This window comes from Monodelphis domestica, chromosome 7 (genome assembly GCF_027887165.1).
Source record: "Monodelphis domestica isolate mMonDom1 chromosome 7, mMonDom1.pri, whole genome shotgun sequence".
NCBI classification, from domain to species: Eukaryota; Metazoa; Chordata; class Mammalia; order Didelphimorphia; family Didelphidae; genus Monodelphis; species Monodelphis domestica.
Genome location: NC_077233.1, coordinates 67580661 through 67603060, shown reverse-complemented (window position 1 = coordinate 67603060; position 22400 = coordinate 67580661). Strand labels below are relative to the sequence as shown.

The window sequence follows — 22400 nt, the reverse complement described above, 5'->3', positions numbered from 1 at the left end:
CAAATGAGATAATATTTGTTTTTAAAAAGCACCTAATAGTGCTCTAGTTAATTACTTATTTTTTGGTCCCTGTTTACCTTACAAAGGGGTTGTGAGGAAACTGTTCTAGAAATCACAGAGCATCACATAAATTTGAATTGTTATTTCTACTATTCTGTTTTCTTAGTTATGCCACCAGGAAATCATAGCTGCTTATTGTCTGAACCTCCAGAGAATCAAGTGTATCTTAGGAGCTGTATAACATCAGAATTCAAGTCCATATTGGGTTGAATGACCTTTAATGAATATTTAATAGAAAGCCCACTGTGTGCTTAAGCATTTAGTTCTGTAGTTTCTCATTTCAAAGCCAGAGGATATAGAGAGCAAGTTTTGAGTCTTTAATCTCCCTCTCTAGGAATGGAAAATTTACAAAGTGCAACTGTTTCCTACCAAGTAGGAATAACAATTACAAATTATTAGCTGCTCTCAGAATCTTAATTTGATCACTTTGTACTATATATATAAAACCTTCAGAGCAATTGTTTTTATTCCCCTTCTCTGTTCACTCTCCCCCCACCCCCAAACCTTCTTAGGCAGCTAGGTGATGATGCAGTGGATAGAGCTCTGGGTCAAGAATCAGGAAGACTTCAAATTTGGCCTCAGAAGCTTAGTAGCTTTGTGACCTTGGGCAAGTCGCTTAAACTCTGCCTAAACTTCCTCATCTGTATAATAGGGGTAATAATATCACCTCCCTCCTAATTGTTGTAAGGATCAAATGAGATAATAATGATAAAGCACTTAATGCAGTGTCTGGAACATAGATGCTATATAAATATCATTGTTATTATTATTTTTGTTATTATTCCTAAATTGACTTGCAATGATTATGTTTATATAGCACTTTATCCCTTCCAGGGGGTTTTCATATACTTCCTCATTTGATGATGCCAACAGCTCTGTGACATGGACAGAGCTTTTGAAATAGGCCACCTGACTACTAATGATGGTAGTAACACAGAAGGTGGCAGACATGTAATTTCTTATTTTTAAAAAATAATTTCTTTTGAAAATCTTTTACATTACCAGAATTTCCCCATGTACGTCTCTTCCTCTGCTCTCCTAGAGAGCAATCCCATAGAAAAAGGAACATTTGTTCCTTGTGCAATTTGCTTTAAATCACATTCCTTATAGATCTTGCCTTCCAGTTGTTCCATCAGTCACTTAGTGATGACAGGCACTTGTTCTTTTTTATTTTCTTTCTTTTTGGGCAGATGTCCATTTGGCCTTCTTTATTTCTTTTTCTTACTTCTTCTTCCCTGTTTTCCTTAATGTGATTTTCTCCTTTTATTATATCAGTGACTGAGAGGAGAAAAATAACAACTTTACAATTAACTCATTTAATCTCACAACAATCCCATGTTGGAGGAAACTAAGGCTTAGGGGAGTCTCTCGCCTTTAAATCCTTCAGCTCATAAGTGTTAAAGACAATCTTTGAACACAGATTTCCCTGATCCCAAATCTAGTCCTCAGAACTACCTGACAGCATGGTGCTATGGACAGACCACTTGAATCTCATGAATAGGAAATGTGGGCTCAAGTCACATTACCTCTGTGAGTTTCCCTTTTGTCATCTACAAAATGGGAATGAGAACACTTGACCTTTTTACTCTTAGGGGTATTGAAAATAATGAACGGCTTCTCCTGATAGAAAGGTAATGGGCCCAGAGTACAGCTTGAGATGTGTTTATTCACGTGATCAGTATGCTTTCTCCATAGGACAGGGAGAGAGAAAGATCTTTGTTTGAAAATAAAATCTCAATTTAAGATAATAGTAAAAGTAAAATGTTCCTTTTTTATGGGATAGCTCTCTAGAAGAGCAGAAAGGACACACAAGGGGAAATTCTGGTAATGTAAAAGAAAATATCAAGAAAAAATATATTTTTTTAAAAAATACAAAAGTATACTGTAAGTTGTCAAGCTCTATTCAAGGAAATGAGTAGTTTTGCTATGACTCTGGGACCTACTTTGACCTTTTGGCAGCACAAAGTTAGAAGAGGGCTAACATGTTTATTCATCTTGGTTCCTTTGTAAGGAGTGCTTCTGATTTGGGGGTATGAGTCTGCAACCAAGACTGGCTCTTTAACAACCTAAACTGAGGTTAGTGGTATTCCATGAGGGAAGATAGGAAATAAGCCTTAGATTTAAAGATACCTTGGATCTTTTTGCCTAACCATCTCATTTTATAGATGAGAAAACTGAGACCCAAGGAAGTAAAATACCTTGCCCAGGAAAACAACATGGATCAGTAAAGAAAGGGCAGCTAGGTGGCACAGTGGATTGAGTGCCAGGTCTGAACTCGGGAAGACTCACCTTCCTGAATTCAAATCTGATCTGTGTGGCCCTGGGCAAGTCAATTATCCCTGTTTGCTTCAGTTTCCTCATCTATAAAATGAGCTGGTGAAAGAAATAACCAAGCACTCCGGTATCTTTGCCAAGAAAACCCAAAATGGGGTCAGGATGAGTCAGACACCTTGAAAAAATGACTAAATAACAACAACAAATAGTGAAAAGAGTTCTGGTCTTGTAGTCAAAGGATTTAGGTTCAAACCCTGGTTCTGCCACTTAAAGGTAGAGAAATTACATCAATGCTGTAGAAGAAAGGGAGCTGAACTTTTGAGTAGAGATTAGTGTGTCGTCTAAACATTGTTTTTGTTAGTATTTCAATATAATTGGCTTCTTTTATAATCCTATATGTTTTATTCATTAATTGTGTTTTGGTTTAGGTGGGTTTGGGGGGGGGTGTTTTGTTTTTGTTTTGTTTTTTTCAGAAAAAGGATCCATGACATTTAAAAAATATTTAGAGCCTCTAATTTAGTGTCAAAGGAACTGGACCTTATTACCTGGGCAACATTAGGGAAATTGCTTAACCTCAGCTCTGGCCTCAGTTTCCTCATCTGTAAAGTGAAAGAATTCGCCTGAATCATCTTTTGTGGCTCTTCCATCTCTTAAAAACTATGATCCTTAGAACCTAAGAAGTATAAATCAAAGATTAGAAGATCTCTTGAGATCACCTAATTCAACCTCATCTTGCAAATAAGGAAGCCACAGAGGTGAAGCAACCTTGCCCACACTCACCAGACTAATAAGCAGCAGAGCTTTGAACTCAGTTCCATTTGACTCCAAATTTAGCTCCCTTGCCTCCATTCCTCTGCCTCTCTGCTTTTGATTGATCTACCAAAGTACCATTTCTGGGGCAGGAAAACTGTTTGGAAAAGGCAGGCAAGAGGGTTGGAAGTGGGACTGTTTTTATAATGGGAAAGAATACACATAGTTATACCAACTTATTAGATTAATTGAATGGAAGCAACTTTGAAAACCTCAGCTGGAGCTCCCTCTGCTGGCTCCCAAGCCAGTGGTTCCAGTACTGTACAACCCAGCAAACAAGCCAAAAGGAATTTTTTCCATTTTTCTTCAGTGTGATAAGCAAGAAACAGAGCATTGGATGGAAAGACAACAGTCAGGTTAACAGTTTCGTAGCCTCCCACTCAGGCTATCCAGGTTATTTTTGTTAGTCAATTTATCTCAGGTTGGTTTTATTATTGTCATTGTTCCTAAAAGGACATTCCTTCAGCTTCATCCCTTGACCTTCATAACAATCCCAGGAGTCACCTCGTAAATGAAGACTTCTTTACAGTGAGGCTCAGAAAGCTTCACCTTAGAGGTCCTATAGGTGTAAGTGGCTAGTCTTTGATCATAGAGCTAGTAGGTTCAAGGCAAGACTTGAATTCAGGTCATCCTGACTTCAAGGCTGATCCTCTCAGTACTGTGCAGGGCTTTATAGGACTTAGGGACTGGACCTGTGATTTCATTGGAATGGGGAACTCCCAAGATGAGGAGATTCACTCTTATCAGTACAGGTCAGCACCTTCCTCCCAAACTAGAGCCTTAGAAAGTTGCCCAGAGCTATAGGAGCTATCTAGATCTCTAAATGCCTTGCCCAGGAGTCATACATCCAATATACATCATAAGAAGGTCTCAAAGCAAGGTTTTCCTGACTCAAAGGCCAGCTTCTATCTCTTCTAGTAGTTTTTTTTTTTAATCTAAGGTACATACATTTGTTTATTAATTATTTTTATGCCTATATTTCAATATCATTTATTTCCTTTGTAATGCTATTTAATTTATGTGGAAGAAAAGATTCATAGGTTTTACCATAGTGCCAAAGGGATCCATGGCACAAAGAAGGTTGGAACCTCCAGTAGTATAATATATTGCCTTTAATCCAGCACTGCCTTTCTTAAAATATCTAAACTATTCGCATTTAACATGATCTAATTAATAGGATTTACTCTGAGCTATTAACTCCAGGATGTTTAGGGGTTTATTTACTACTAGACTTTTTTTAAGCACCTCTCCAGTGCCTATTCCTCTGCCCAGAGGCCAAGGCAGGAGAATAGGAAATATGAGGTGGCCCCTGCCCTCAAGAACAATGGCAAGAGGCATAAGCTGTGCACTGGAGATCATTCAGGTAGGTAGAAAATGTTTAGAATATTCTAGGAAGATTGTGTAGCACAAACAAGTGAATAGAGAGGCAAGATATTAAGCAAACCATATTCTCAATCTAAGAAGAGTATTAACATGATTAGATCAAGTCTTTGTGAGCTAAATTTTGTAGAGGGCTTTGAATTTTGGCTAAAACGTTTGAAACATTATCCTTAAGGCAATCAAAGCACTGAGCAAGAAAATACAACTTTTGTCTTAAAAAGATTATCTGACAAAGTGTGAAATTGATTATAAAGGAGGAAGTCTAAAGAGAAGAATACTATCTATATAGTTATTAGAATAGTCTAAGCTAGAGATGGAGAAGGCATGATGGCTGGATGGAGGTGGCTGGTGGAGCTTACCAGGAGAAGAGTATTCCAATGTCTAGACTTTCATTGTGAATTTGGCTCTCTTTGTCCAGAGCTGTGTTTACTCATCTATAGTGTGATGATAAAATAATGAAACTGGTCTTATATGCCACGAAAGAAAAAGCACTTATTTTCCTCCTAACTAGGCTGTATCTAGTTTTGTTTTGTATCGATCTGTCTTAACACTTGTCATGTGGATGTCTCAAGCACGTGAATCTGTTGGAAGTGATGCCACTCACTGTGTTGTTACCTGTGTGTTCAACTGAGGATAATGAGGAGATGCGCATGACCTCTGCTTTTCTCTGCAAGCAAGACTAATGTCACCTGTCCTGTGGCTTATGTCTCCATGTTTTTGTGTCCAGCTGTGTATGTCTGCCTCAGGACTCCGCAGCCTCATTGCTCAGTAATAGGACATTCCCAGAACCGTAAAGGCGTACCTGCTTTTAAAAAAGGTTTCAGATGCCTAATCCTTCTATTGGTTTAAGGGTGAATCACGCAGGTTTTCTTCTTCCATCCACCCCAGCCCATCCCACCCCTCACAAAAAAAAAAAAAGAAACTAGTCTCACATCCTTTGAAAGACACCTGACCTAAACTCCCCACAGACAAGGTTTGCTTTTCCTAAATACAAGCTCCATTCAATGATAGGAAAGAAAGCAAAATCCCCTACACTGCTCTACTTGTAGATGAATGTGCCATTTTTTTTTTGCATGACATATTTGAAAACGATAAATAATTTCTTGGACTTCCCCTAATATGTTCACACTAGCCAGAAGCAATTAACTCTTTCTGGTTCTCCAGGTTTGTTCTTCTGTATGTTTAGATATTTGTTCTTTGCAGAATGTTCATTGTTGAAATGTGATTTCATCTCCCTGAGTGTTCATTTGGAACTTGTGCCAAATTCTATTTCAGTGTCTTTAAAGCAGGAATTTTTTTTTCTCATCCATATAATTTTGTAGTAATAATGATGACAACTATGTGAATTCCTTGAACCGTCTTTGATCTAGGACTTGTTTCCATTATAAGAAAGGAGTAGTAGATACATCCGCTACTATCTAATTATGGAATAAAGGAACTCTGGAGACAGCACTGATGTGTAAGTGGGTAAGATGTTCAACTGAAGTCAAGTCTTGTTATCATTCGTCTTTGTATCCCCAGTGCCCAGCACAGTGCCTTGGAAGCCCTTAATAAATGGTTGTTTGATTGTCTCAAATGAGAAGATAGAATGATTTCTGTTTTTGGCCCAAATTGATTACTAACTTAGTTACAGCCATGACATAATAAAGAAAAAATTGTACAGTGCATTTCACTTACTAAACACATATTAAATACCCCATACAGTGAGCACTGAATCACACATTGGAGTCTTCCCCAAATTTTAGATAATATATGGTTTTCCTATGTACATGTTACATACAGTCTAATTGGAGAACTATAGTGTGGTGTATATACCAACTCAAGTTAGGACTGAGTGGGTTATCTTAAAAATTAGCCCCTTGAGCAACATTTTTTCAGAGTGGTACTAGTCTTATCATAGTGTCCGTTGAGCTATGTCATTGGAAGAGGGTCCAAGAAAGGAGATCTGTGGTTTAGGGGTTCTTTGGAGAATCTCATGGCCCTACATCAGCCTGTTGTGGGATCTGTAGCATGATCATTTTGAAGTTGGTAAATTAAAAGTGAGACTAAAGAAGATAACATGGGGGCAGTTGGGTGGCTCAGTGGATTGAGAGCCAAGTCTAGAGATGGGAAGTCCTGGGTTCAAATATGACCTCAGACACTTCCTAGCTGTGTGATTCTGGGCAAGTCACTTGACCCCCATTGCCTATCCCCTATCACTCTTCTGCCTTGGAACCAATACACAGTATTTATTCTAAGACAGAAGGTAAGGGTTCAGGGGGAGAGGGGAGGGAAGATAACAGATTGGCCTCTCTGACTTCTTCCCAATATGCAATCATTTTCTGCAATCTACGTTCTTCACCTATATTTCAAGTTTGGACCCCCTCAGGGCCTGGACTTGAGTTCAAGAAGAGTAAACAAAAATCCTCTGGATAATAACAAAAAGGTAAACTTTGTCATGAAGTTTGTGTGAATTTTTTTTTAAAGGGTCCTTCCTTGGAGCTACGATTTTCAGAAACTAAAGAAATTATATCTTCATTTTCAGCTAAGGACAAAGTAACTTTCTGGCATTGGAGAGGAATGGCAGTGTAGGACATACCAGTTTGTAGTTTAAAAGGCCTGTCAACATGCTCTAAGAAGATATCCTCATTGTGTACGATTTTAGAGCATCCCATTATGATATCTTATAACTGGGCTATGATTTTAGATGGATTGGTTTAAATGGATTTCATGCCAGAAACCTAAGAGAGGGTTTGTTTCTGGAATGTAAAGAAGGGATTAGGTTTTCAATTTTAGCTGTACCATTAATCTAGTTGAGTAACTTTAGGGGAAGTCCCTTAGACACTCACTAAAGTAAGAAATTTTCTCCCTGTATCCTCTTTAGGGATAATAACAAGCTATGTTAAATGGTTTCTGAGCAACTCCTTTCAAGGAGTTTTAAAATGAGTCATTTCTCAGTGATGTTTTAGATAATTTTAATATAATAATAATAATAATGACTGATCTAAGTAGTAGTAAATCCTCAAAAAACATCCCTTCAGCATCTTATAAACAAATGATATTGAAACTGAAGTAAGGCAGGATCTAGAATTAATTCCTTTGAACTAATTGCTATGTGCTCCTATCTTGCAAGAAAAAAGTAAAGGTTGTGCTTTGTTCTTACACAGAAATCTGTTCCACAATTGACTTATTGCTTTTAACTCCTACTTATTTGTGAAGAGGGGAACATCCTTTCCCCACATTCCCATCCCCAACTCTTGTGTAATAAAATTTACTTTTTAACTTCTCCTATCCACAACTTGGGCAATTTTTAAGTAAAAAATAAAAGGAAGAAGATGGCTACCATTAGGAAGGCATCTTAGTGGTCCTCTAATTAATTAGGAAAGTAGTTGTGAAAAGAAAGTTATCTTCTTCACCCTACCCATTCTCTCAATATTGAAGGAAGAGAACTATAAGAGTTTTGGGAATATGTGTCACAAAACTTGGTTTAAAACATGGTTCCAGATGAATTTTTGCCCTTTGAACTAAGAATGGGCTATTTTTGTTGCAGTGGTATTTTGCCACTGGATTCAGAATATTCAAACCTCTTTGAAGCTCAGATATTAGAATATTTTCCAAATTGGCCTCAGACCTACAGAACAATGTATCTTTTTGGACTTGTGAAACTTTGGATTTGGCCTTTACTGCCAGTTAACCAACTGCTGGCTAGCTCCCCTTTGCCTTATAAGCTCTTGTAACCAATTTTGAACCGCTTTTTGTGCTTAATCAGAGCGGAGAGCCAAGTGCTTGTATTGGAAAGCCATGGGGATTTTTTTTTTGTACACATCTAGAGATATTGGGTTTCCATACACAAAGTCAAAATCATAATCATACTTGAAGCTTTTCAATATTATTCTTGGCATGTGGATGTGCTCGGTAAAACATTTGTTAACCTGCACACTAACATGGGTTTGGGATGCCCAGTTAATTGAGGTTTTCTCTTCTCTCTGAACTGCTGACTTTTTGTCTGCTCTTCCTTGCATAATGATGACCTTTGCTTGAACATACAGTAGCTTGTACAGCAGAAGTACACTGTCCTGCCTAACTCTGTGTGTCTTGTATTGTTTTACCTTGTAGGGTCCACCCTGAAACGTCTATGCCTAGGCAAAGAGCACAGTAGTAGTAATTATCTGATTTTTTTCACCCCCTTTTCATGTTTTCTCCATTGCATGGGCTAATTTCCTCTGTTGGCTCTACCATTAGGATTTCATTGATGTTCTTGCAAAAATGGTGCTGGCTGGGCATTGTGTGAGTGAATGAGTAGACAGACAGCCATGTCTGTGATTTGAGATTCCTGTCAAATAAACTTGGCTGTTAATTTCCATGGAAGTGGCTGCTCTGTTTGTGTCCAAGTCATCCTTACAGCTTTGGTATAGCAACATTTCTGCTCTCACCTCATTCCAGCTTCATGCTCCTTCATCCCTGCTGCTATTTGTGTCATGTTACCAAAGTTACTTCAGGAGCTCCTTTTTTCCCCTGATCCATTAGTTACTAATAACTCATTGGCTCCTTTTCCCCATTCACATGAATGAATATTCCCCTAAAAGTATTTGCAAGAGGAACAATGTCTAGGACTGAATGGGTTACCGGTTTACCTGGTTTACTTTTTCAGCCATTGGTTGAAAAATTCCTATTAGAAGTAGACTCTGTGTCCATGCTTGTTCATTGCTAATTACTAAAATAACCTCATATAGTGCATTGTGTTTCTGAACCATTTGTTTGAAGAGATGGTCTCTGGTTAAATCACTTTGAAAATGTTCACTTCAATTTTCTTTGAACTAATTTGTTAAAAATTATTAAGTTCACAATCAGAGTACAACCTTTTTCATTTGACTTATCTAGAATTTTAGATCTGAAATTACCTGCCAAGAATTTTTTAAAATTTTATTGTAACCAAACATAATGTTTGTCCAGTTCTTAAGTTCAAAAAGCATTTATGCCCTTGTTGTATTCCAGGCATTGGAGACAGAAAGACAAAATTAAAGCTGTCCCTACCCTCAAAGACGTTGTAGTCTACTTTAGCCTATGACAGTGCAAAGTATTTCCCCAGGCACTGAAACAGTCTTCCTTCTACCTGCTTTAATGCATCCAAGTCTCATGTTTGTGGAAAGCTTCCCAGCCAGCTCACAACAAAAGTATGTTACTCCCTTGGCTTAAAACCCTCCAAAGTGTTCCCACATACCAACCTACCCTAAAAGAAGCTAAACTTCTACCTCCAATTGCCTTCTTAATACATTTCAAGTTAATTAGAACCACCAAGGAATTGCAACTTACTGGACTTAAAAAAAAAATCACATGTGAATGTTGTTGCGATGTTCTTCCTTTATTCACTCCAAACTACGAGTTCTGTGCTGTTTCCATTCTATTAACCAAACTTGGGAATTTGGTATCGTACTCCCTCTGTGCACCAAGAGCACTGAGCCATGGTGATGAGGTGCTTCTGGTAGAACAGATGGGTGCCGTTCATAAAAGCAAATTGGAAAGGCTGCTATAAGAATGGCCAAGCTATTTGTCATTGCTGTCTTTCTAAGTGCTGACACTTGATACCACATTCCCAGAGAGGGAGACCTATGGAAGTGCTCCAGCAGCACAGAATTTAATGATTGGCAAAATGTGGGAAATAGCAGTGATCAGATTTTAAAATCTTGAAAAGGTCCTCTTTCTCCAGACCAACTCTTGAAGCAAAGATGTTCTCCAGTGCAGTCATGTTCAAAAATAATTTTGAGCAGCAAAAGGCCTTATGTCAGATGCCTTATAATTAATCCTGCCTTGTGTGTGATTTCCTAGGATCTTCTACCACCAGTCTGGTAACAGGTCCTGAGCCAGTGCCCCCAGCCACTCTGCAAGTCCAGGCACAAGTCAATAATAGCAACAACAAAAAAGGAACGTTCACGGATGATTTGCACAAGCTAGTGGATGAATGGACAAGCAAAACCGTGGGAGCTGCTCAGACAAAACCTTCCCTAAACCAACTGAAACAGAACCAGAAAAGGCAAGATATGGAACCCCGCGCAAACCCTGCCCAGGCACAAAACGAGGCACGTGGCGTAAGTGGTGGTCTTTGGGGAAGACAATGTGGCAAGGGGTCAGAGGGCCAAGGGAGAGCCTGTTCTTGTCTGGAACGGGTCTTAGAAAGTAGTGATGCCTTCTTATTGAATGGCATCCACCTCACTGGGTTGCAGAGAACTGCACGGTGGTGTCCTATGTCTCTGAAACCAATTCTCTAAGATATGCTGTCATTTGTAATCTCTTGCTTGCATAATGCTAACCTATTCCAATTCCTGAGAGTGTTTGCTGATGTATAATTAATTTTGCTTAACCTGCTCAACCTCTCTAGACCATGATTTCCATTAGTTCTACTGCATGACCTGTTCATGAAAGAACTTGACTCCTATGAAATCCCTTTGACTTCTATGATTCTGTGACTTCAGATCTGTGTGGTCTGCAAACCAAGTGACCTTTAGTGGCCCAAAGTTCTTCTTTTCCTGGCTACATGTAATTCTCAGCATTGCTTAAATTTTAAAATATATTGAGCTTCCGCGCTGATAAACATTTACAACAATCATTTGCAGGAACCGTTGGCTACTATATACATCTCTGCTATCTTCCTTCTGTCCTTCTCTCCCATTTTAGTCCAATGTATCATGAAAGACCTGTTTATGTAGCACATCTAGAAAAAATCAGGTTCAAGGAAATTTTATCCCCAAAGATTCCAATCAGTAATCTTTTATTAAGCACCCATCATGTGCAAGACACTTTAGATACAGAGACAAGAAAAAGTCTCATCCCAAGGAGCTTACATTCTAGGGGTGAGCCTTCAAGAATCACACTTCAGGGATTAAGCCTGAACTTGGTGAAGAAAAAGCCCAAGATGGTGTATCTTCTATCAACCTTTTTTGCCCAATGTGCTTCCCTCTTGGGTTAAGATAACACAGCTTAGTGTGAATAGCAATGGCTTAGCTTCAGTAATAGTTTCTGGTTGTGACTCCAAAGTGGGTTCACTCTAAGGTTAACATTGTCCATTTACATAGATTCTCTTCCCCCCAACCCCCCACCTTCACCATTCAATTTCCACACCCTGAATGGAGAATAATTCTCTCCCTTCTTCCTGGGCAATAAGTATGGGTAGGGGTTATGCATGTTACTAATTAGCTCAAGAAGTATTTTATTCATCCATCCTCTGCCCCAACCCATCCAAAACATCCAAGCAAATCCAAGCAAAAGAAAGGTCACTTTAGTATATTGTTCTGTATGTGAATAGCCTTTACAATGGATGATAAACATGAGGGTTTGTTTTTCTGATTCTTTAAGGGTACTATAATAGATACATGAATGGTTAATTGACTTCATTTGCCAGATGCAGTGAGACCCACTTATGTTTCCTCTTACAATTAGAATTATCATTGAAAAGCCATCCTTGATGCCCAGAGTATCTTGATAAGTTCTCCAGCTTATCCCTCCTTTGTCTCCTCAACCCTTTGGGGAATCCTGTAAAAGAGACTATGTGTATTTGGAAAGTGGGCTCATTTCAAAAGCCAGCAGCTCTTCCAAAGTATACTGACCTTTTCCATTCATCCACAAGTAGATGGGGTAACCCTCCCCACACAATTCCTCCACCAAACTCATCAGTTATCCTGTCTTTAGGCAAGAAGATGCTTGCCTAAAGGAGAGTGGCAAGCAATGATCTATGGAAAGAGAAAAGTTAATTGGATCTAAAAATATTTTAGAACTTGATCTTAGGAACTCAAAAGAGAGTGTTTCCTATTTGGTTTTAAGGTAGTAAGATCAAGAAATCTCTTGATTTTTCTAATAGGATTTTAAAATTATTATTTGTCCAATATAAATGTGAAGTGATGACTCCCAGTCTTTCATAAGAGGCAACCAAAACCCCTTTTGGTGGATAGATGCTGACCTCTCTGGATAAGATCACCTAGCCAGGAGTAATTTAGGTGACATAAAAAAAATTATAACAATAAAATTGCGTTTTTTTAAAAGTATGACCTGACTAGAGGATATGACCATTGCTTCTGCCCAAGTCTCCTTCTCTGAAGAGAGTTTTCGGGAAGGAAGTGAAAGTAAAGAGCATTTAAAAAGACAAAAAAGAAAGTTAAGAGCAGGCACCTAGAGACTGCCCCATAAACCATAAACTGTTTCTTCATGTAAGCTTGAGTCTGAAATTCATGTTCAGCAGATTCATTTCCATACTTTTTTGTATATTTCCTTGTTTTGTTTTTACTTATTTTCTTAGTAAAAGCACTTTCTGAAAAACTCCTGCAGTGATTGAACTGAAAAGGCAAGAGTCTTCTCTTACACCTTAATCTGTGTCACAAGGAGGACCAGTGTGCTAAGGGTGGGATGGTGACATATCAACTTCCAGGCACAAAGTGAGGAGGCCCTGGACCTGGTGGCTGTTATGAAAAGAAAGGAGGAGAGAGAGAGAGATTCAGCATTTCAAAGGAAGGAAAATCAGAGACTGAACAGATAAGAGTGCAGAAGAGTCAATACTAAATTCAAAGTCAAGGTTTGAGCCTGAAGGAAAGGTAGAGAGATCAAGAAACCAGCAAAAAGAGTATCAAGTCAGATGTTGAAAATAATTTCTCTGTACTGGAGCTATTCTATTAGTAAATCCCAGGACTTTGGCAAAATACTGCTTCAGTTTACCTAAAAAAGTAATTTTCTCAATACCTGGGCTCAAATCTTTATATCTTGCTGAATTCTAACTCTAAAGTAAATTTTTAGTCTTTTGCCAGGGTTGTGTGCTTATTTTTGTCACTCAAAGAGAACCAGGAAGTCCTTAAGGCATTCTCTATTATCTACTGCCCCAAAGATCATCTAAGAAGAAGACAGAAAGAGTCCAGCCATGTTGTTAGATAATAACAACTATCATCACCATTACTTTTCCTCCTACTCCAAGAAATGGGAACATTTGAGATAGGACAGGTCAATAACATATGTCCACATTATTCACTATGGCTCCCTTGAGCCATCAGCAGGTATTTTAAGATCCTACTTTGTATTCAAACTGTGATTTAGCACTGTGGCTGATATAGAAATATAAAATACAGTCCCTTTCCTCAAGGGCTTACAATTTAGTTAGGAGTATGACTAATATATAAAACCTTGAAAAATCTTGAGCTAGAAAAAAATTAAATGTTTGGATGATCCACATACACATCTGAAGGTTCTGAATCATTTTCCTTTCAAAAGATTCTATAGAATAGACTATATAGAAGGACTAGAAGGAGAAGAAGAAAAAATTGTAAGTTTTAATAATGGACTTTTCAGGTATTCTTGGACTAAAGTCCATATCCATCTCTAATTTTCATCCTGAACACATTCCCCAATCACAGCTTTACAGGGAAGCCAGTCTAACTCTTGGGCCATTCAGAGTATTAGATGGATGTGGGAAAAGCTATTGGAATATGGTATGAAATCAGGTTCTCCACCAATAAGAACACTTTTTCTTAGAGCCCTTCTTTGAACATGTGTTCCAGTTTACTGCCACTTCAGTACAAGACAATGCCTGACTTGAAAACAATCCATGTGGACAAACAATACTCAGAGTTGTTACTTTATGTTCCCTTGTGAAAAATCATGGAGTTGATAAAAAAAAAACCAGTAGGTTCAGAAGGAAGAAAAAAAATCCAAAAAGGCCATGGAATCAGCATTGGGTGCCTATGCTGGGGGATGGGGTGCAGAAATTTCAATAGTTGAGTGATTCTTATTTCTACCCCAAAATATCTTACCCTCTACTGACTAAATGGCCATACCTCATTTTTAATGCTGCCTGTAATGTCCTCATTTGGCAGCCCTTTGGCTTTGTTTGTTTTAAGAAAATGAATAGTCCATGACCCTCTCTGAGGACATATGGGTTATTTACACTTGAGTGTCATATCCATTACTTGACTTTTCTCCTATAAAGTGGTGGAACCAAGTTCCTTAACTTGGGGTCTGTGAATTTGGTTTTATTTCAGAGGTGGCTTTTGGCCAAGGTGGACTTCAGAAGACATAATTAAATGGAGATTTTTATGTCTCACATGACCAGTTCCTCCCATATAAACCAGAACTTTGGCTAAAAATTTTTTTAGTAAAATTTAAAAAAAATTTTTTCAACTAAAAAGGGTTCGTTCTCATTCTCTCTCCTCCCTCATAACAAACACAAGCCCTTTGTAATAAATATCTGTAGTGAAGCAAAACAACTTCCCATATTGACTCTGTACAGAAATCATTTGTGTATGCACTGTCATAGGCTAAAGTAGACTACAAGGTCTTTGAGGGTAGGGACAGCTTTAATTTTGTCTTTCTGTCTCCAATGCCTGGAATACAATAAGGGCATAAATGCTTTTTGAACTTAACAACTGAACAAACATTATGTTTGGTTACAATAAAATTTTATTCTATATCAAATTCATCACCTCTCTGTGAGGTCTCTTATAGTTCCTCTAAAATTGTGATTGATCATTGTGTTGATTAGAGCCTTTCAAAAGTATATTTTTATAATGTTGACATTAAAGTCATTTTATTGTTTTCCTGGTTCTAATCACTTAATGCTATATCATTTCATAGAGTTCTTCCCCAGATGCTCTGAAACCATTTCTTAAATTGTTTCTTATAGTAGCACAATAGTATTTCATTATATTCATATGCTGTAATTTGTTTGGTCATTCCCCCAAATGATGGACACCTCCTTAGTTTCTGGTTCTTTTCCAGTACAAAAAGAGTTATACCTTTTCTTCTTTTTTGATCTCCTTTGCCTGTTTTCCTGCAGGCACAATACATTTGTCATGTTCCCTTTTTCCTCACTCTTATGGATGTGAGGTAGAACCTCAGAGCTGCTTAATTTGTATTTCCTTAATTGTTAATGATTTGGGGCATGTTGTTGCTGTTGATAGCTTAGGGCTTCTTCCCTTGAGATAGTCTGTTCATCTCCTTTGGTCATTATAAATTAGGGGTATAGCTTTTACAGAACACACACATACACCCAGCCATCTTATGGCTGATCTCTAAGCTAGTTTCCAATATTAAGCTCAAATAAAGTAGTTCTCCAAAAGCAGTCAAGTGGTGCTTTGTAACTCACTGACACACAGCTGGATGACTAAACCATTCAATTTTAAGTGTACATAAGAGTCAGGGTTTTTGTTTTTTTTGTGTGTGTGTCAAGACCATCTACAACCCACCACAAATGCCCTAAGGTTATTCTAGAACATGGGGTTGGCTGGTTCATTCTGTTCTGTTAACTTGAGGTGCTTTCTTATCTCCTGAACCCAAAATGATAGGATTTTGCAGAAACTTTAAAACTTTTGCATCAACATCTGAGTCAGGTGACAAAATTCTTTGGGTAACTTTTTAAACTGGAAGGTCATCCCCTTTTTTGTGGTTGAATTGGCCTTCAGACTTGAGGCCCTTTGTGTGGGAGAGACCTTTAAGTTAACCTTTTGTGTTCAGAGAACTGTTGGCCAACAATGGAGATTAGACTTGACACTAATAGAACTTTCTTGGTTCTCCTCCTTGAGAATAAAGATCCTGGACATTTCAGGTGAAATAGTTAGCTTCTTAAAATCCCTGGAGAAGCTCTCTTGAAATTCCTGAACAGGCTTATGAGTAACTTATGAGTTAAGAGGAAAAGGATGGTGTGATGGTTCTTGTTCCCTACTCCTCAACCCCAAGTCCTGGTTGAGTGGCTGAATCATTAGAAGGCACCAGATTCTAAGCATGGTTCAATGACTGCTTTCTCTTAGGGACAGAGCTGTCTGCCTGGCAGGTTCCTAAAGACTTCCCAGCATTGAAGCAAACCTATTGTGTTGACCCTGGCCAGTCAACCTAAGCATAATCCTTCTGCGTGTCTTTGTGTTTTGTAGGTTAATTCAGTCAGAACAGGAGTGGGGAAACAATATCTTGTTCCGGTGCCTGGCCCTGTGTCAGCTACATTAATTCCCGGAGTCACTCCAGCCCTGCCAATGCCTATGACAGGTACTCCCCTTTCTGGCCTGGTCCCACCTTATGTGATACCTCCATGTCCATATGGAGGAATGTTCCCAGCACCTGTGTATGGTGCTCAGTGGCCAGACACACTGGGCCAGCCTGGGATTAGAGGAGGGCAGAACCTTGCACGGTTTCCAGGCTTGGGCAAAACGGGCTTGCAGTTGTTCCCCGTATACCTACAGCAACCTGCTGCCGACTCACGCAGCCCCAAGCTGAGAATTACATAGCTTTCTGACCTCCCTATAAAACAGGATGTTCTCTTAACACACACACACAAGTCTCTGTCTTTTTCTTTCTCTCTTTCTCTCTCTTTCTCTCCTTCTCTCTTTCTCTCTCTGTTTCTCCCTCTCTTTCTCTCTCTGTTTCTCCCTCTCTCTCTCTTTCTCTCTCTTTCTCTCTCTTTCTCTCTCTGTTTCTCCCTCTCTTTCTCTCTCTCTCTTTCTCTCCCGTGCTTCCAAGAGAGTATTGAGCCTGGGGATGCTATTTGTCTGTGCAGCTTTGGTGGCTTCAGCTACATCCACAGCCAGCCTGGTAGAACCCACCACAGCCATATCCCAAGAATGGGTTTGTTCATGACAATATTTGCATACTTCACTGTTAAGACTTTATTCTCCATTGTTGTGATTGTGGTTTATACTTGCGATCTTCAAAACACAAATAACTTCCTGTACTTGATTTGGTGATTGACAATATTGTATTAATCCTGCAGGAGTATTTGAGTGCCTTGAATCTTGACTTTTCAGTTCCTTACTGGAAAGAGATGTAAAATATATCTATATATAGAAATATATATATATATACATATATATCAGAAAGGTGTATTTTATTTATAGTTTGTGAGTTCAAAACTGATTTCCCTATTTTAAGTTGAAAAGATATGCAGAATTTACACACGTTGAAATTGAAGCTTGTGGTCATGTTTTTGGTTTTCTACTGTAAATGTGCTATTTTCTTTCATCTTAATGAGAAGATAATTTTGACTATCAAAGGGTTGCAAATGTTAGGTTGACATTTGGTTGATGGTAGAAAAAAATAAACCTCTTTTGAGTTTATGTCATGAGAAAGAGAAGACAGAATCTTTTTTTTTTTAAGTATTCTTCAAGGAAAGCTGTGAGTGAATTGTACAGAAAGCCAGATGATAACTTTGGCCAGCGTGAGTCTATCCAGTAACTGGCCTTTTGGTATAAAGTGGTACATGCAGGTGGAGACTTCTTTCTGTTAACAGGGACCTGATAGAAAATGTTTTCTTCTCTTTCCCAAGTTAAGTATCCAAATTTTGCCACACTTTAACCAAAAGGGCATGCATAAGACAGTTTGATTTGAAATCCGCACATGCTTTATCGGTGCAAGGCAAGAAAAGACACCATTGTAAGTGGCCTTCCAGCCCACTCTGAGAATGCAGACAGCCCTCCTACAAGTTTCTGTCTTCCATTAGGCCTATGGTGCTACTCTCTGAGGAGCAAACTGAATCGAAGGCAGCAGGGACGGTATTTAAAGCATCTCTACTATTTGCCTTCTGACCAACAGATCTATCAGAACAATGTTACCTGACCAGCTCCTGCTGCAGGCTTTTTCTTTCTGTCTTTGCAATGCAGAACGGGAGCACCTTCACCCTTCCCTCCCTGAACCCCAAACCCCACCCCAGTTTGGTCCCTGTTATGGTCCATGGACTCTCCATCACCTCCGAAGTCTTACACTCTGCGGGTGACCAATATAAAGCCACTATGTCTATGGCAAGTTTCCTTTCCGTAGACAGCTCGACCTAGACGGGGCTCAGTCTGGGCATGGGATAAGGAAACTTTCCGAGGTGGAACGCTGAAGGCACACTGTTCTCTTCCTGCTGGAAAGCAGAATACCCTGTGCTGCCAAACATGGGAACTGTGTCATTCTATTGTACTTTGGAGCATTCTTAGAACTGTCTAAATTATTTGGTTTGTACCCTTTGAGAATATATTATTCCATCAATTCAGTTAGAATTGAATTTTATAGACAATTAGGCAGAGTCTTCTGCCTGGGCAAAATACTGACTGTAGTAAGAGATTTCTGTTCTCTGTAACATGTATATTTGATTTGTTTGTTTTTAGATTCATGTCTGTATGCTTCATGAGCAAACATTAGGAGACTGTTCTCATCTCCCCCCTCACCCCTCATTCCTCTTTGAGCTTGCATTGGAACTGTCTGGAGTCACTAATGCCTGTTAGTTCCATCCTTGTACACAGACAGTCAGTGGAACAAAATCCCCAAGAGATTGTATATATTAAGGAGAAAAATAAACATTTTGTGCTTGAAAACAGTGTGAAAACATCTTTTTCTTTTCCCCTGCCCCCTAAAAAACCAAAGAAATAATTCCATCCACCCAGATGACTTGTGACCGAGTCCCACCAGAGCCTCTACTGGTCTCGTAGTTTTTTGCTATCTGGATGCTGGTATTTAGAAATACTTTTTTCCTTAACCTGTTCAAGGCCATTTTAATGGAATCTGTGACTCACAGGCATTCCAAGGTTTAGGGTGTTACTCAACTTTAGGCAAAAACTTCCATCCCACATGGGTGAGGCTGGATACTGAACAGACCATCAGTAAAACTGAAAGTAAGATTCCTTTCTAGGTAGGCAACTCCCTGAACCAACATACGTGCTCAAATCTGTCAGGGAAGACGTAGAGACCAACATGAGTTAGAATCTCTGTGGGGGCTGGGCTAAGGAAATATGCTTTGAATACACTTTCCATTCTGAAGGTGTCCCAGGATTCTTCTAGGCTACCTGTTGTAAGACTGAAAATTTTAGAGGGGAGGGGAGGAGAAAATGTGTCTGTCTACCTGCATGGGTGTGTGTGGTGGGGCGAGCCGTAATCACTTGAGTTTTGTCTCCTTTTATGTTATTTTTTTCCAAAAAAAATTCACTTTTGTAGGTTGTGGATTGACTGTTAGAATTATGGGGGAGAAGGGGATGATGGGGAAGAGGGATGGAGGATGACTTTGGATTTTTCTTTAAAGTAATCACTTGAGTTTTGTCTCCTTTTATGTTATTTTTTTCCAAAAAAAATTCACTTTTGTAGGTTGTGGATTGACTGTTAGAATTATGGGGGAGAAGGGGGTGATGGGGAAGAGGGATGGAGGATGACTTTGGATTTTTCTTTAAGTAATCACTTGAGTTTTGTCTCCTTTTATGTTATTTTTTTCCAAAAAAAATTCACTTTTGTAGGTTGTGGATTGACTGTTAGAATTATGGGGGAGAAGGGGGTGATGGGGAAGAGGGATAGAGGATGACTTTGGATTTTTCTTTAAGTAGTTAAATGAGGAGTCAGTCATCTTCTGTCCTAGCTATCATCTATGGAAGACTATTGGGAAATGTTTGGGCAAAATGGAAATATTAGAATTGTGCATCAGCAATGGTTTCTAACCCTTCACAAAGCACATCTTCAAGAAAGATGGAAATGGAGATTTTTTTTTCACCTTAGACTGTTACCATTAGACCTTTCATTCACCTTACAAACCTAAAACAAACTATCTGATTAGGATCCTGGAGAGACTCCATTGGATATTCAAGTTGAGATTGTAGAAGGATGGCTGAAATCCCTGGAATTTAAAAGGCCACCCTTTTAAAGGATCTGAATGTCCAGAAAAGCAGAGTGTCTGCCCAGGATGACTTTGTATGACTGATCAGCTAGAGTGGGATTATTATCCCTGTAACGGGTTGGTTACCGCCATAGCATGGCCATAGTAGAGTGCTCGGCCATTCTGCCAGGCCAGGAAGCACTCTATAGGGCAATCTTTGACCGGATGACAGAGAGGAGCAGCATTTTTTGTCAGGCTTCACTGTTGGGCCTGGCCTTTCCTACAAGTGAAGGTAGGTTTGGCCTAGTGGGTGGTGCAGAAACTGGCTGATACTTCTGTGCCAGGGTTGGGTTGATTGTTAGGATATAAACGATCCAGTTCTGGCCACTTTGCCTGAGTTTCTTGAGGCCCCTGAGGCAGCTGCCTTTAAATGGAGGTCTTCTCTGCTCTTGTATGGCAGAAATGGACCTGAGTATCTTTACAAACTCAAACTTCCAATCCCAGGGAAGCAAACTTTTATCACTTGGCTATTTCTGCAGTGGTTTCTTCAAGTGGCCTCAAAACGGATAGATCAGTGGGGAAAGTTATATGTGTTCTGATGCTTTCCAGAGCCTGCTTTGGAAGCAAATATCTGGGCAGAAATTGGTTGGGGGGAAGTAAGTCTCCTTGCTTACTATCTAGTCGCATCCCGATAATGCAAAATAATACAATGTTCTTATTTAATTACTTAAATTGACAGACTAAGGAAAGCTCCAACCCTCAAATTTAATTTGAATTGCTGGGGGGAGAGCCCCAAAAGCGTATTATTGAGGGATAATCCATATGCACCTGCTTTGGAAGCTGCTTAAATTTCTTTCCGGGATGGTCCTGTGCTTGGTTCTGCCTGGAGTCAGGATTGGTATTCTGCTAAACTTTGTATGGGCTCTCTGGAGTTACTTCTGTTGTTCTTCCTGTGTGTCACATTAACGGGAAAGAGAAAGGCATGAACTTTCCTTTGCCTTAGAAGGGCAAGAATCAGGATTACATGCATTAGATGCCTTTGAGTCACCATTTTCCATTTTGATTCCCTGACTGATAGAGATTCAAGACTTAGATAATCAGTAAAGGCTTAAAAATCCGTATTTACTTATTTTCTTCCATCTGCCTCTGCTTCCTTTCCCTGGCTAGCCTCTTTCCTCCAGGGAAGTTTGATTTGATTTAGAAATGTGCACTAGAGGATGGCAGTGGTTGGCAGTGGTGGTGGTGGTTCATTGAGCTGCTGATGGGAGAGCCCTTGGGTGCTTCCAGAAGACTGGCTGGCACCTTCAAAACAGATCGGGCGGTCAGCACGTTGTCAGGACTGTAACTGGCTGTGGCGGTTTTGTTTTCTAGATTCTGAGAATTCGAAGCCCGACTGACCCCAGGCCAGCTGAGTTTGCGTCCCAGGCGCCAGGTCCCACTTCATCTAAGGAGGACGAAGGGGAAGATGGGAAGTGATTTGGCCTTGCTGTGTGTAAGGCACCCTGCTCCTTGTGTATCCCATGCTGTTTTGTAACTACTTTCTAATTTTTTTATTCACAATTGGAAACACAAATGTTATGCAAGAATAAAAAAATATTTTGGGGGAAAAATACTTTGGTTTTTTTGAAGATAATTCTCATTACTCTTGGCCTCCAGGCAGGGATGCCAGTTGGGATATCAGGAAGTAATAGGCAAAGTCAAGAGCATGGACTAGAGCCCAAACAGTTTCCAAGATGCTCTGTGCTAGGGGAGAGAACCTCAGTATTTAGGGTCCTACAGATAACTACTCATCCTGAAAGAGTTCATTAGAATTTTTCAACATCACCCAGTGAGCATTCTCACTTGGGCTACCTAAACATGGGACTAATAAGTGACTTGAGACATACATAACAAAGCCACAGGCCAAGGGCCAGTCGGCCTCTGGGAAAAACAAAGCTATTTTATCCTTCAGTTCCCAAGTATAGATTACAGAACCCAACTTTTGCTTTAGGTCTCTTGGCAGGCGTCTAACTCCTTAACTGTGGAGGCAGGCTGGACTCTACTCTTGAAAGGAATCATGAATTTTTTTTTTTCTAGAGATGTCCTGAGCCCATGGAGATATAAGGGGCAGATGTCCTCTGAGACCTGATGGGGTATTCATTGCCAGTGTGGAAAAACCCTGGAAATGAAAGGAGAAGTCATCCTAGGCTTGTTTTAATTAGGGGTGACCTGAAGACTTTCAGGTGGTCTTGATAAATTCATTTATCTTGGATAACTCCTAAGGACAACCTCTCTTCCAAAAGCTGAGCATCATTCTAGTAGTGTTGAGTGAGGCAACTGAGCA

At 39.4% G+C, this 22400-nt stretch overlaps 1 protein-coding gene across 23 annotated transcripts in view; it reads left to right on the top strand.

Moving 5' to 3' along the window:
* Positions 1–21687, top strand: part of WNK2 (WNK lysine deficient protein kinase 2) — a 242174-nt gene extending 220487 nt beyond the window's left edge. For 4 of the 23 annotated variants that reach the window (XM_056804805.1, XM_056804813.1, XM_056804807.1 and 1 more), the window contains 4 exons: positions 8620–8664; positions 10330–10580; positions 16401–16512; positions 21449–21687. In XM_056804805.1, the coding sequence (XP_056660783.1) occupies positions 8620–8664; positions 10330–10580; positions 16401–16512; positions 21449–21474 (434 nt within the window). In that variant the 3' untranslated portion in view covers positions 21475–21687. The other 19 variants (XM_016424555.2, XM_016424553.2, XM_016424551.2 and 16 more) reach the window with 11 other exon arrangements.
* The last annotated feature ends 713 nt before the right edge of the window (positions 21688–22400 follow it).